A 14,392-nucleotide genomic window follows, 5' to 3' on the forward strand; every position below is an offset into this window, starting at 1 on the left:
GCGAGAGGATCTGCAAAAACAGTTATGGCCTCTTTAATATCCATTAAACTCGATAATCAACTTCAGTAAACTTCTGGTCACTGTTTTAACCAAATACATTTATCAAGTGCTTGTTTATATTTCGCACTGAGAATCATTTGTTTTTATTAAAATTCTCAAACATTAATATAATGTTAATTTCTTATATCTTTTCATTCAAACACTACCGTGTTTGAATATATGGTTAAGTGTTATGTTTTATGTACTTAGAACTGCTTAAAAGCTTCACTGCTCACTCATTTTGCAACCAAATTTCAAACAATTTTTACAGTTCATAGGTGTTCTTCTGGGAGGGGGAGGAATAAAAAATTAATTTTCGTTCTGTAAAACAAAAGTTATAAAATTACTGGTGTTCAAAAGTTCTCAGAAACTGTAAGGAACGGAGAGACTTTTTTTCTGATTGGGTGTTTCGTTACCATAGCCACCAAATCCGTTATACTACCTCAAATCGACTGGGAACGACGGAGATGATGACATAAGATATAAAAAAAAAAAAAAAAAAAAAAAAAAAAAAAAGAGAAAGATCCCCGGATTTGTGCTAACATACTCGAGCATGACCAACATATAACAAATTAACTTAATCAAGTGTGACCTACATAAGTAGAAGGCCGTCCCACTATTGTCACATAATATTAAAGTTGTTGATCAAGCGTGAACTACGTATAGCAACTCCACGCTGAACAATTGCTGCATTCATCTTCATTTGACGATTAAAAAAAAAAAAAAATTTTTTAAATCTTTTGGTGGAAATTAAACTGTTGGTCATTTCAAAAAGATTAAACAGATTCTATATCACCTAGAAAGGTTTTGGTAAAAAGAATTATATTATGGTGTTTATGGGGGAACGACACAGCTTTCCTTTAATCACAAGAAACCTTAACTGCAGATTTTCAGGACTATCTTAATCAACTCAGAACCACATCCATCTATATAAAAACATAAGATATTAACGGATATATATACTCAAGTCAAAACAATGAAAAGAATATGCTGTTGTCACAGCCCTACTAATAACTCCCTACTTGAGAGTTTATTTAAAATCCTCGGTTTAACATTCATAGGTAACATGAATTGGAACAAATACATTGAAGAAATTGCCAAGGCTGCTGCAAAGAAAGTGAGCTTTCTCTACTATGCTAAAAAATTACTCTACCTTTCGCCCATGCATGGAGTATTGTTGCCGTATCTGGGATAGAGTATCTAACACTAGTTTCTCCCTCTTACAGTAAAAAAAAAAAAGTCTCAACCGCACTATCAGCCAATCTTCAACTTCTGTCCCATCACTGCAATGTTTCATCTCTATGGCTGTTTTATGAATACTTTAATAAAATGTGCTCTGATTAACTCCTAGCACTTGTGCCCCCCCTCAACATACAGACTCCCAACTAACCCAACAAGCAGCAAAATTCCACCTCTTCACTTTTTGCGGTCTCTAAATGCCAGGAAGCTTTTGACTAATAATTTCTTCCCTCAGACTGCTAGACTTTGGAATTCCCTTACAGTTTCTGGCTTCTGATTTTTTTTTTTTTTTGACTAGAAATCACCACTTATCAAAGCCCGGAGGCCACTCGAGGATAAGGTTTATTGAGTGTATGAGTCAATGGGAAAATATTGTAATTGGTAGCAGTGGAAATTTGGCAAATTAGAATACTTAAGGGGACAGCTCATCAAGAATTTGTTTACATTGGACTTCAAGATGAACATACTGTAGTCAGTTGGACAGCAGGGAAACAGAAGAGTTTCATGGGTGTGCAGTTTGTTCATGGAATCTACGTTTAGGTTTAGGCACAGATAAAAAGTGGGGGAAATTATTGACAGTGGTTTCAGATAGACGAGTGTTTTTCTCGAAAGTTTGGCGAGGGGGGGACCATAGATTGGAGCTCAGATGAGCACTTACCAAATACGATTATCACTAAGACAGATGTTTATTGGCCATAGTTTTGATAAAAAAAAAAAAAAAAAAAAAAAATCAAGGATATTGTTAAAAAGAAAACAGTAAACAGGGAGAGTTCTACAAGCCTGCAGTTCTTGAAAAGAAGCTGAAATAGGAAACTGTATTGCAATGCATTAAACCAGTGAATTGGTGAAGACCACTAGACTAATAAGTCAAATGAGCTAGAACAAAGGAAGCAGGAAATAGATCAAAAGATTATGGTGAATACATGCCATAAAAGTATAGAAAATAGAAAAAGAAAAAGAGATATATGACTACTGTACACTCTTTAACCCGTATCCTTGAGTGGCCTATCGGCCTTGATAAGTGGTGACGCCTATGTAAAAAAAAAAAAAAAATCGTTTGAAGTAGCTGACCAGCTTTGCTTCAGTTAGAGTAATAAATCTGTTATGTCGCCGTATGGAACTGGTGTCGTAGTAGAAGCAGGAGTTTCTAACATTGTGTCCCTTTCGTCGCATCTCCAAATGTCTCTTAACCAGACAACTACAGAAGGAAATATCCGCATGTACTTATATTCATAAGGTCATTGAGACTAGCAACATCACGTCTGTGAGAGAGAGGTTGCAGAGAAGAAGGGTTGAGAGGGGTCAATCCAATTCCAAATACACTTCTGTACCTTATCAGGAACCCTCAACTCAAATATGACAACGGTATTCCATTTGCAGAGACAGAATAGAGTCAGGTGTGAGAAAGTGTTTACAGCGATAAAGAAGTGACAATGGATTTCATTTATGAACTAAAAAAAAAGATTCGATGAGAAAAAAAAACCAAGATTCAGTCAATTTCTTCTTAAAGATCAGAGCCAGCCATAAGAATCTCAAAAAGAAAAGGGATACACCTACGATTGAAAGATACAAGTAGAGTCTTAACGGAATTAAATGAAACAAGCCATTTCGTACCCCAATACCCAACCGAACCCGAGAGTTGACTTCTAAATCGACTGCACATTCATATGAGCTCCAAAAATCGATTTATTTTTTTTTTAGTATTATTCTCTTTGCTACAAAATTGGATATTGTACTAAACTAGCAGGGCTACCCAGGATTACTCGGGATGGAGGAATGTAACACTTATTAAAACTTCTATCTCTTCCCGCTCCCCAGTTTTTCCTGCTTATCACTCACTTTTTTCTCTGCTCAGCCTATTTCTCTCTTTGGCGATACACACACTTATATAATATAAATATTTCACAAATGAATTGGCCTAAGAGAAATAATTCCTTGCAAAAAGAAAAGAAAAAAAAAGTCAGTTACTTTCTTTAGTGAGTACATCAAATGGCTGGAAAACAGAGGTTCTCACCAACGAAATCTACACAAGTTTAGGTTCAAAGAATGAATGTTTTTTATATATTATTCATCTGGGGTCAATGCCGATAAACAATAACTTTTTGGATGTTGGTTTTGTAGTTTTTGACTTTTAGCTGAACTATTCCTTATATAATAGATAATTCTCTCAAAATTATCTTGTTTAATTTTCAATAAATCTTTGTAGTCTGCAAACAAAATTATATTTATTGTTTATATATTTCTAAATTGTGTAACTTCTTTAATTTTGCACGTTAAATAATCTTCCATTTTGTCTCCATACTAAATTATTGGCACACGTACACTAACTTGCCAGAAGTATTTTTTGTTTTCATTTTCGGAAGAATTATATTAGCAAAAAGGGAGGACAATCCAAAATTAATGATTGGAGATAAATCAAAATTTAATTATTTCATCTTTTTCCAAAAAAATAAAAAAAGGGTACTCGAAAATGAAAATATCGAAAAAAGGTTATATTGTATGTATACGTTTTGGACTGAAGATCTCCGAAAAAAAATTTCATTTAAGTTGATCGAGAAGTTTTTTTTACAGCGGAAAAACACGTTTTTATGAGAGTGCGGTGAAGGCAGACATCTTGGTTTACAAACGTCACGGGAGATAACTCCAGTTAAAGCGTCGACACTCCTCCCCATCTTTAATACTAGCTTTTCTTCCTAAAAATCGAACCTTTTGCTTGATCTCATAATTTTTTTTTTTTTTTTTTTTACAGCGAAAAAAAAAAGAAAAAAAAAAAATTTAATAAAATTAAGTGAAACTTTTTTTTTTTGAGAACTTTGTCCCATAACGGATACGTGCAATATAACCTTTTTTCGATATTTTCATTTTTAAAAGTCTTGACTAAACTGTACAAGTACTATAAAAAGTACTAATATAACTTTAGCAAATAAAGTTATAAAAAAAAAAATCAATTGTAAACATTTCAAAATATTCTAATTTGCCTGCTGTATTTTGCATCTAATTATATTTTCTTAAAGCTAAAATGTATTCCATTCATTTCATAATATTCTGAACTCAATGTTTATGTTCAACTTATTTTGAATATTATATTTTATTTGTAAATTTAAACTTCCTTTAAAATATAACTATTTTTAATTTCAAAAAATGTTTCCGTAAGTAACGTTTTGTTATTTTTAATGAATTTTTTTTAAATAAATTTTTGGTTACCCCCCCCCCCCAAAAAAAAAACATTAAATTCGAGATTCTGTCCTGTTTTCCCTAGAATAACTACCGAAAATAAAGACAAAAAAATACTTCCGTTCAAGTTAAAGTGCATTTGCATTTGTGCCCAATTATTTATGTTTTGCCAGCATACTTATCTCCCTTGACAGCATACAGAATTATCCCCCTTGTGAACGGCGAACGGAATTATCTTTCTTGTAAACTGCACATTAAATGATCCCATGTCTTTATTCAGAGTCATATCACTTCATCCAACAAGAAAGTTACACCACTTACCTTGACATGTTACTCCATTTCCTTCATAACCTTTCAAACATGCACAGGAATAACTTCCATTTGTATTCGTACAACTTGCATTCATTGAACAATTGTTCAGGGTCGAGTTGTTGCATTCATCTACATCTGAAAGGTTTGAAAAAAGATCCTTTATTAGAAAGCAAATTCTCTCTCATATATCTATAATAAAAAGCTGAACGTCTGTGTGTGTGTGTCTGGTCACGAATAGGCCACCTTTGTGGCCTCTGGGCCAAGATCAAAGTGTAGTATCTATTCCGGCAAATACTGCAAGTAAAGACCCTATGTGGGGGCGACCCCACAGATAAGACCTTGGTCAATGTAGGGGCAACCCTTTATACCAATTGTCAATATCCAGCTACCCTACTCCCCAGGGAGTTGGTCCCCATTTCCCCTTCACTCCTCACATTAAAAATCGGCCTTTTGCCTAATTTGCGCGGTGGGGGAGCAAATAAATACCTGGTCACGAATAGGCTCCTATATGGTTGACTATTATAGAAAACTGATCACAATGATAGAAGATGTATCGAGACACAGGAATGGGTATGTTTGATTTGGCATAATGGCGCTTCATTAAAATTGTGGGATCTGCGTATGCACCTGGTCTACAAAGTATGGAAATAAAAAATTAAAAAACGTTTACAAGTGTTTTTGATATAGATGTACATAATACTTTGATAAGTATGTTTTAACTTAAATAGGCATGGTATAATAAAATTGTGGGCACTGCGTTCGCGCCTGGCCTCCATAGAATGGAAATAAGCACAAACTTTAATAAAGACTTTTCATATCTATCTGCGTAAGTATATTTTGATAATTATGTTTCAGTTTGAAGAAATATGGAATAAAATTATGGGTGTTGGTTTGCGCCTGACCTCCATGGAATGAAAATATGTCACAAAGTTTAACAAGGTTTTTTAATATAGATCTACAGAATATTGTGATAAGTGTTTCAGTGTGAACAGGTATGGTATGATAAATTATGGGGTTTATATCTATTTTATTTTTATCATATTTTGCTTTGGTTTTGATATCCCCAGATTCGAAGCTATCTCTTTACAACCCTTCCTTTTCATAACCTATCATACTTTCATAAATCAGTGTCCATTTTCTGTAGGCTGTTTTTGAACCCAGTCAACGACGGGTACTTTTGCTAGTATATATATATATATATATATATATATATATAAATAAAACAGTCAGTTTAGAATCCAATAGGTTCTGCAAACTTAGAGTAAATGTAAATATTTATATAGTAATCCCCACTAAATAAAGCTCAATACAATCAAGATAGAAATTAGAGCTGGCTATAGAAAAAAAATAAAGACTATAAAAATATATTTTTACATTATATATTAATTTATTGTTCGACAGAATATTAAAAAAAGAAAAAAAAAAGAAAAAGTACATCGAAATTTCCTTAATCAACGGATTTTCAAAGAAATACGTTCTTGTCATCAGAGGAAAGATATTAGCAAATGAACATTATAGCAAAGCTTTGAATTTGCTATTACTGGCATTAATTGAAACAACATTGCATGAAAACTATACTATATATTCTCAGGGTGATCGAGGTATGGTCCTGGTCAGTTCTAGGAGCACCCCCCCCCACTCTTTGCCATCTCACTTTTTGAGAAGGAATTACTTTATTGCTAATCGCCCGAAGCACCCCTACCAGAACCCATACGTAGTAACTCAGGATGTCTACATTGAACCCCAACACAATGGCTACCAGTAGCAAGCTTCATTGCACCCCTCACCCCACATAAGGAGGAAAGCGGCAACTCAAAAATGGAGTCAAAATGTCGAGGACACCATGGATTTACCAATCCAACAAATTTTAAGATGCCTCAGTTACCTTTTTTTTTTCTTTTTTTTTTTTTACAGTGATTACCATTATCAAGGCCCGGAAGCCACTCAGGGATAAGGGTTATTGCAAGTACATTACGTTAGTGTGGAGATTTGATGAAGTGTTTACTTAAGGGGGCGGTTCATTAGGAATTTGTTAACATTGGACTTGAAGACATCCAAGTTGTAGTCAGGAGGGAAGCAGGCAGACGGAACAGAGTTCCACAGGCGTGCAGTTCTAAGAAAGAAGCTTTGTTCATGGAATCCGCGTTTTGATTTAGCCACATATAGAGTGGGGGAAATTTTTCACAGTGGATTCAGCTAGACGGGTGTTTTTCGTGAAAGATTGGCGAAGGGGGACCAGAGATTGGAGTTCAGACGAGCACCTGCCATGGAAATAACAATAAAACAAGGATAGGCTCGCAACGTCTCTTCTGTGAGAGAGAGGTTGCAGGGTAGAGAAAAGGGCATCCCCCACTAAGCCACGAAGTCTATCTTGTACTCTGTCAAGGCAGGATAGGCTGTTTTTAGCAGCTCCTGCCCAGATATGGCAACAGTATTCCATCCTTGGACGTACTTGGCTTTTATATAGATAGAGAATTGCATCAGTAGTGAGATATCTTCTGGAGCGGTAGAAGGATCCCACCATCGTTCCTTCTTTCCAGATTCAAGTCTCGAAAGCCCTTCTACAACTCAAAAATTTCGACCCAGTTGAGACATGGAAGGAGGAATGGAGAAAGAATACTCCAAAAGGAGCAAAAATCATTGGAAACCCAACGTTATGCCTCCCAGGTTTTGCTATAAATAGTAAGAAGCAGTGGGTTAGTCGTAAACCAGATCGGAACAAGATACTGCAAGACTGCAGTAAGCAAACACAGGTGAAGACAAATAGACTCCCCAATCTGGCCAAAGTGCAAGGAAGCCCCCACCCTCACCCCGGGCACATGTCACTCAACTGGAAGGAGGCTATGTGACAGCTCATCTATCTGAAGACAATTTCTCAGACTGGCTAATAAACAGCAGTATAGAGGTCTAACCCATACGATACTACCACGACCAGGGAATGACAATGGGGCTTCCTAAGCATTTTTGCGGATTAGTTCGCTTCTTTCAGGGCGCTGGGTTTTCAAATCCCTCTTTCCCAACCTTGTGTCACATCTCCACCACATGAGAGAGAGAGAGAGAGAGAGAGAAACATTTTCTTGCTGTTACTGAAATATAAAAAAAAAAAAAATTTTTTTTTTTTTTTTTTTTTGCTTATAAAAATGAAAAGTGGATTCTATCGCTCCTGCCATAATTGTAATATTGAATCAAGATTAAATCTAAAAAAATAAAATAAAAACCTTCAACGCTTACATTGAAAAAAAAAAAAAAAAAAAAAAAAAAAAAAATATTGTTATAAGGATGTGAAAAAGGAACTCGTAATCCAATATATAAACGACTGTCGGTCTGTCTGTGTTTGTCCATATTTTCAAACTATCTCCATTCCCCGCCCCTGCCCGCTAGTTCCAAAACAAAGTAGTTCTTCAAAAAAGAGAGTCAGCAAAATGTTATGCAACAAAAAGGGAACATTCAAAAGAAACAGAGGAAAAAACATCGTCTACGAAAAGAGGTGCTGTTCTGACGGAGTAAATTCAAGATTTTTTTTTACAATATGATTTTATTTGTATTGAACTATGTAGCACAATATTATTTTCTGTGTATTTATCAGTACTAATTAATTCATCTAATTTGGTCAGTTATCTTTTTAAAATAAAATGCACACTTCATTTTCAGTCCAAAACACTAACTTTTTGCACTATCCAGAAAAATATTTGATTATATATATATATATATATATATATATATATATTTCTCATTTTGTGGAATTTCCATTTTTAAGATTTATTTTTATTTTTTATTTTATTTTTTTATTTTATTTTTTTTTTTTTACATAGGGGTCACCACTTATCAAGGCTCTGAGGCCACTCGAGGATAAGGGTTATTGAGTGTACAGTAATCAACAGGACAATATTGTAGTAGTCATCATTAATGGAAATTTGGTAGATTGGATTACTTAAGCGGGGGCGGTTCATCAAGAATTTGTTTACGTTGGACTTGAAGACTACCAAGTTGTAGTCAGCTGAGAAATCGGCAAATGCTGTATAATAATTTTATCGTAATTTGCACTATAAACGGATATCAAAAACGCTAACAAATCCTGAAAATTGAAGCATATAACTCCAGGTAGCGGCGACTTTAGAGCATTTTTCGTTTTGCATAAACCGTGCAAGATGTAGCACAGGTAACATTTTTATAATTATATTTTCTTGAATAATTTTCAGTTCAAGACGTGATGTGACCTTTAAGATTTGCCCATCCATCAGCATTGGTAAAATCTTCGAGCTAAAAATCTAAAAGAGGTCGCTGTTGTGTATGAAGAAATTGATGATGCAGACATGATGGACACAACTTACACCTGTTAACTTTTGATCCCCTCTTAAAAAAAACAAATTGATTATACGTCAAATATTCATGGACGTTTCTCCTGTTTTACACCGTGTGCTCCTTAGTTGCGTTCCTAGTGCTAAAAAAAAATTAGGACAAGTGATTGGAACACACAAAAATGACGTTGACTATATACAAAGTCGACACTGAAGAATTGACAGTGTCAGAATTGGCGCACACTGAAAAAGAAATCAAAGAGAAATCGTTAGAATTGAATCGACTGCATGATCTGATGAAAGATTGGTTGGTCGTTTTTGTTTTACGTCACATCAACACTTTTCAGGTTATTAAATGCCGAATCCAGTGATTTCGAAGAAAAATTTTTAAATAGAATATATTTGTTTTTTTCAAGTCGGTTTCTATTTAACCCATAGTTGGGACCTAACAGGTACTACCACTCCGGGTCAGAGTGGACCTGGGAGCAATGGTAATTAAAGGGTGGCTCCACACTCCCCAAAGCCCACAAGCTGGGACTTCACCATCAGATATAGTTTAAGGTCATATCCAGAACCATCTGATGACGAGAAATTAAAGTTTTTACTCCTGAGTAAATAATGTTCCAAATTCTTCAAGGTGTCAGAATATGTTGTTCAAACTGCCCGAGAACTGAAGAGGAGTGGCATTCTCTCAAAGCTACCCTTACAAATGGGAAGAAGAAAACTCTCCAGAGACGGTCAGGCAAAACGGACTGTTAGTATTACAAAGATAATTCACAAACAAAAGAATTTGATACAATGTAACCTGCATAAACTTGTAGCAGACGAACTTACAACAAGCACAGTAGCAGGAGTTAATTCTCGCGGCTCGAGATTTGAAATCCATTTTCTCTCTGGCTTGTCCAATCACAATCCAGTTCTCAGTCACATGACTGAGTATATAAAACCTGAAACCAGCAACGCCTCTCTTTCCTCCTGGCTCTGCTGGGCAGCAGACCTTGCTTGGGGCTTTTGACCCCAGGTCAACATGAGTACAACAAGCCAACATGGCGATCGTCAAAATTTGTTTCCACGTGCGCTTCACACACACACACACGTACTCTTTCCTTCCACAAGACACTAACCCTTTGTCCTGTCTCTACTATAAGACGTATGCTCCTACGATGTATACACTGAACACTTTTCTTTCTTTCTCCTTCAACAGGCCTGACTCATGTCTAATCTTATTCTTCACATCAGAAACTCTTCACAACTACTATAAATACAAGCACGCATGAACACCGAACTCTCCTAATAACCTGTTTCTCTCCTGTACATGCTACTAACAAAGATAACAAATAAAGTTGTTTATTAAAAGTTAAAATGAGACTTCCTTTCGTTGTCTTCATTAACTAAAAATTGTATGTTGCTTTCAAACAGAAATATTCCAATGTCAAGGTGATGTTTATGAAATTTTCTGAGGTGTGTTTTAGTTGTAGGTACAGATTCTCTTTGTGCATATGATATGAAACGTCTTGGAGAAAGAGCATTAGAACATCACAAGAATTTGATTTCAAAACTAGTTTGTGATTCTTCAAACAAGCAAGCTCGAACCCATAATGCGAAGGAGGAAAAGGTGAAAAAAACACCTAACGTCTTAGCTGATGCTGTTACATATATGAATGGCTTATGATCGTTATCTTAATTTTAAAATGAGTACAAGACATCTCTACTCTCTATATAAAATGAGCTCCTTTTTTTCTCTCTTCTATATCTTCTTTCTATCTATATAAAATGAACTCATTTTTCCCCCTCTGATTTTGACTTTAATAAGATTAAAAATCAAGACATTTCATGCAAATGTAATATGCACAAACTGCAGCACAATATCTGAGGTGTGCTCTAGGGCTATTACCTATCCACTTCCTCGATAATCGTGGATTCCTATATTTTTTCTGCTGAGAGTTCACGGCCCAAATCGGTTAAATTTAATGGAAGTGGTAAATTCTTTTCTCTCTAATAAATTCCTTCTTCCCCCGCCACCACCTAACACCATTGCGGGATCGTTCACAAGGAACAGTTACGAAAGAACACCGGTTTGAGTTTTCTTTACTTCGTAGTTGCTTAAAAAAACTGGAATTAACCACATTGAAGGGTTACTTATGCCATTTTTTTCCGTTGTATTTTTTGTTTTTTTTTAACATGTTTTTACATGATTTTTGCTTGTTTTTCCAATTGCTTTTTTAAGTTTAACATCGTTTTTTTTAACTCTTAATACAGGGTTATTACTTGACTTATTCTTCACTTTACCCCCCCCTTTACACACACACACACACACACCTCCAAACAACCGGGCAACGACGGGTACTCCTGCTAGTTTATAATACAGATTTTGTTTATTTACAATTTCCACTTCAAAAGTACAGTGACAACTCTCATCATAACGCGGCGAAGGTTAGGGAGTTGGGTAGGTTGCAGAACTGTGTCAACCTGTATTTTCGCTTGTGTCTCTTCTCCCTATTCTTTTTATTTATATCACTGACCTGTTGACCTTTTTCTCGCCAGTTTGTTTATTTTTTGCAACTCTCTGCGTCATAGTTCCTGTTGATTGACCTGTTAATCTTATTTCCGCTAGCATTTGTTTATTGCACTTTTTTGCTGGTTTTGGTCTGACCCATTCATTTAATATCGGTTAGCTTTCCTAGCCAGTTGACATCATGGATATAGTTTGTTTTAAATCCCAGGATTTACCATTGTGTTCTCTTGTTTGCCTGAATACAGCTTCATAACACTATTATAGGTCACCTTTCCTGGGATTGACTTATTGTTTCTTTGATCGTCTGGACCTTCTCCTTAACACTGCATTCATCACGCAACCAGAATTCATGAGCATTTTAATTAAGGTTAGTCAATCCAATGGAGACAAAGATTTGCAAAAATGTTGATGAAAAAAGTGACTCCTTGTAGAAACTGCCTAGTTGAGGGTGAAGGAATTAATGTTTTTGGCCAATTTTTCGATATTTGTTGTCCGGGAGATGGAGCTTCATAACAATATTGATTTCATCAGGATCCATTGCGTCTGTCGAATGTTTTTGGCTGATATACAAACACACATACGCATAAAAAGACGTTTGAGATTTATGTAATAGACTAGCGAGGGTGCCCGATGTTGCCTGGGTGTGTGTAGGTGGTGTAGTAAGGAATTGGGTGGGGGTGGGGGTAAAAAATGGTAGTAATGGGAGGGGGGATCAAAACAACAGTAGGCAGAGGTGTAAAAAGTGGTAGTAGGCAGGCAGGCAGGCTCGAACCCGCAACGTAAAGGAGAAAAGAAAGGTTAAAAAAACATGACGTCTTAGTCAATGTCTCCATTGCACAACTGGAAGTTCCGAATGTTAAAATTAAGTGTAGTCAATTCAACCGATATGACTTGTGAAAATAGCGCCACAAAAACCGACCCATCCTTGTGTAAAACTGGCCAACTTCATGACTTCATAAACAAAACTTCGCGATTGACACAAAGTTTTCTTTGCTAAAATTCACGCAAAATCTTTTTCTGATGGAATTGATACTTCATTAAAATGACTTTTTTTTTTACATAAGCATCACCACTTATCAAGGTCAAGAGGTCACTCGAGGATAACGGTTAAAGCGTGTACAGTGACATGTGGCTAAATGGACACTTCAACATTTTCAGTCAGATGTGGGATTAAAAAGTCAGGAGAGAAGTCTGCCTGGAGATGTCTAATCATCTTCTTTGACATCAGTATGGAAGCTATGAAGGAGGTTGGAAAATCTCTTTAGGCAAGAGTTCTTAGGAGAGACAATGCCACTAACCAAAAGCAGTCACCATTGAAATGAATGGCTCTCGTCTTGCGGAGGCCTCATGTTTTGACAAGCTTCTGGGCTTGACCTTTACTCCTAATCTTAAATGGAACATATACATTAAATCCGTTGCCAAGGCCGTTGGAAAAATGGTAGGATCCTTCTATTGATCAAATAGATTAATCAATGCTGATGCAATTCTCTATCTATATAAGACCCAGGTACATCCAAGGATGGAATACTGTTGCCACATCTGGGCAATAGCTGCTAGAAAGGACTTATCCTGCCTTGATAAAGTTCAAAATAGACTTCATAGTCTTGTGGGGGATGTCCTTTTCTCCTCCCTGCAACCTCTTTCTCACAAAAGAGATATTGCGAGCTTGTCTCTGCTTTATCGCTATTTTCATGGCAGGTGCTCGGCTGAGCTCCATTCTATGGTCCTCCCTCACCAAACTTTCACAAGAAATACCTGTCTAGCAGAAAACATTATCACTAGTTTCCCCCACTCTTTATCTGTGCCTAAACCTAAGCGTAGATTCCATGAGCAAAGCTTCTTCCTTAGAACTGCACGCCTATGGAATTGTCTTCCGTTTTCCTGCTTTCCAGTTGACTACAATATGGTTGTCTTCAAGTCTAACGTAAACAAGTTTTTGATGAGCGTTCCATATAAGTTAACAAATTTACCGAATCTCCATTACTAACGATTACTATAGTGTCCAATTTCTACGGTATACTCTTTAATCCTTATTCTCGATTGGCTTCTTGGCCTTGGTAAGTGGTGATGCCTATGTAAAAAAAAAAAATTTGTCTCATGATCATCAGCTGTCAAGTGAGGATGACGTGTATACAGACACCCATGACTGACCATGAATTCTTGAGATTTTATCAATGCTGTATGTAACATGTGTTTATGATTGTTTCTGGTTGATTGGCATTGTGAATGAACTTAAGGCAGAAGGAAGTGATGCAATCGTCAAGTTCATACATCCTCATGAATCACACAAGACATTGCATCGATTACAAATCTAATTTATAAAACTCACTATGTCTGTCTGTCTGTTTCCATATTTTCAAACTATCTCTTCCAAAACTAAAAGTCGCAGAGCGGCGCTAAGGGCCTCAAATGATTGGATTTTTTATGGCCCGTTCTTTTATTTTGTTTTGATTTCAATAATTTTATTTTTATACTTTCACAAACATGTTTATTATATAAATTCAAAGCAAAAACTTTTTTTTTTTTGTAAAATTAAAAAAACAAAACAAAAAAAAAAACACATTTTTAAAATTTCATAATTATATTTCTTATACAATAATTGTGTTATAATGTATAATTTTGTTAATTTTTATTGTATATTATGCTGAAGAACAATAAAAGTGAAGAAACTAATTTGTCTGGTTATCGCTTCCGGTAGTGCTACGCTGGAAGTTAGGAAGAACGTTAGCTGACTATAACCATTAAGAAACCCGCCTGTAACCAACCAACCAACAAGTTTTGTTTCAACTCCACCTGAAAACTTAAAGCAAAATAT

General features: G+C 35.7%; 1 protein-coding gene across 1 annotated transcript in view; it reads right to left on the reverse strand.

Moving 5' to 3' along the window:
* The window catches only part of LOC145258346 (uncharacterized), a gene marked incomplete in the record, with an annotated part of 299,186 nt that overhangs the window by 127,316 nt on the left and 157,478 nt on the right, over window positions 1-14,392 (reverse strand). Inside the window, 1 exon segment of the mRNA XM_080116539.1 lies at window positions 4,774-4,899. Within this exon segment, the coding sequence (XP_079972665.1) occupies window positions 4,774-4,899 (126 nt within the window).

The sequence above is a fragment of the Euprymna scolopes genome, chromosome 33 (genome assembly GCF_053919585.1).
Source record: "Euprymna scolopes isolate OS-2025 chromosome 33, ASM5391958v1, whole genome shotgun sequence".
In the NCBI taxonomy this organism is placed as follows: domain Eukaryota; kingdom Metazoa; phylum Mollusca; class Cephalopoda; order Sepiida; family Sepiolidae; genus Euprymna; species Euprymna scolopes.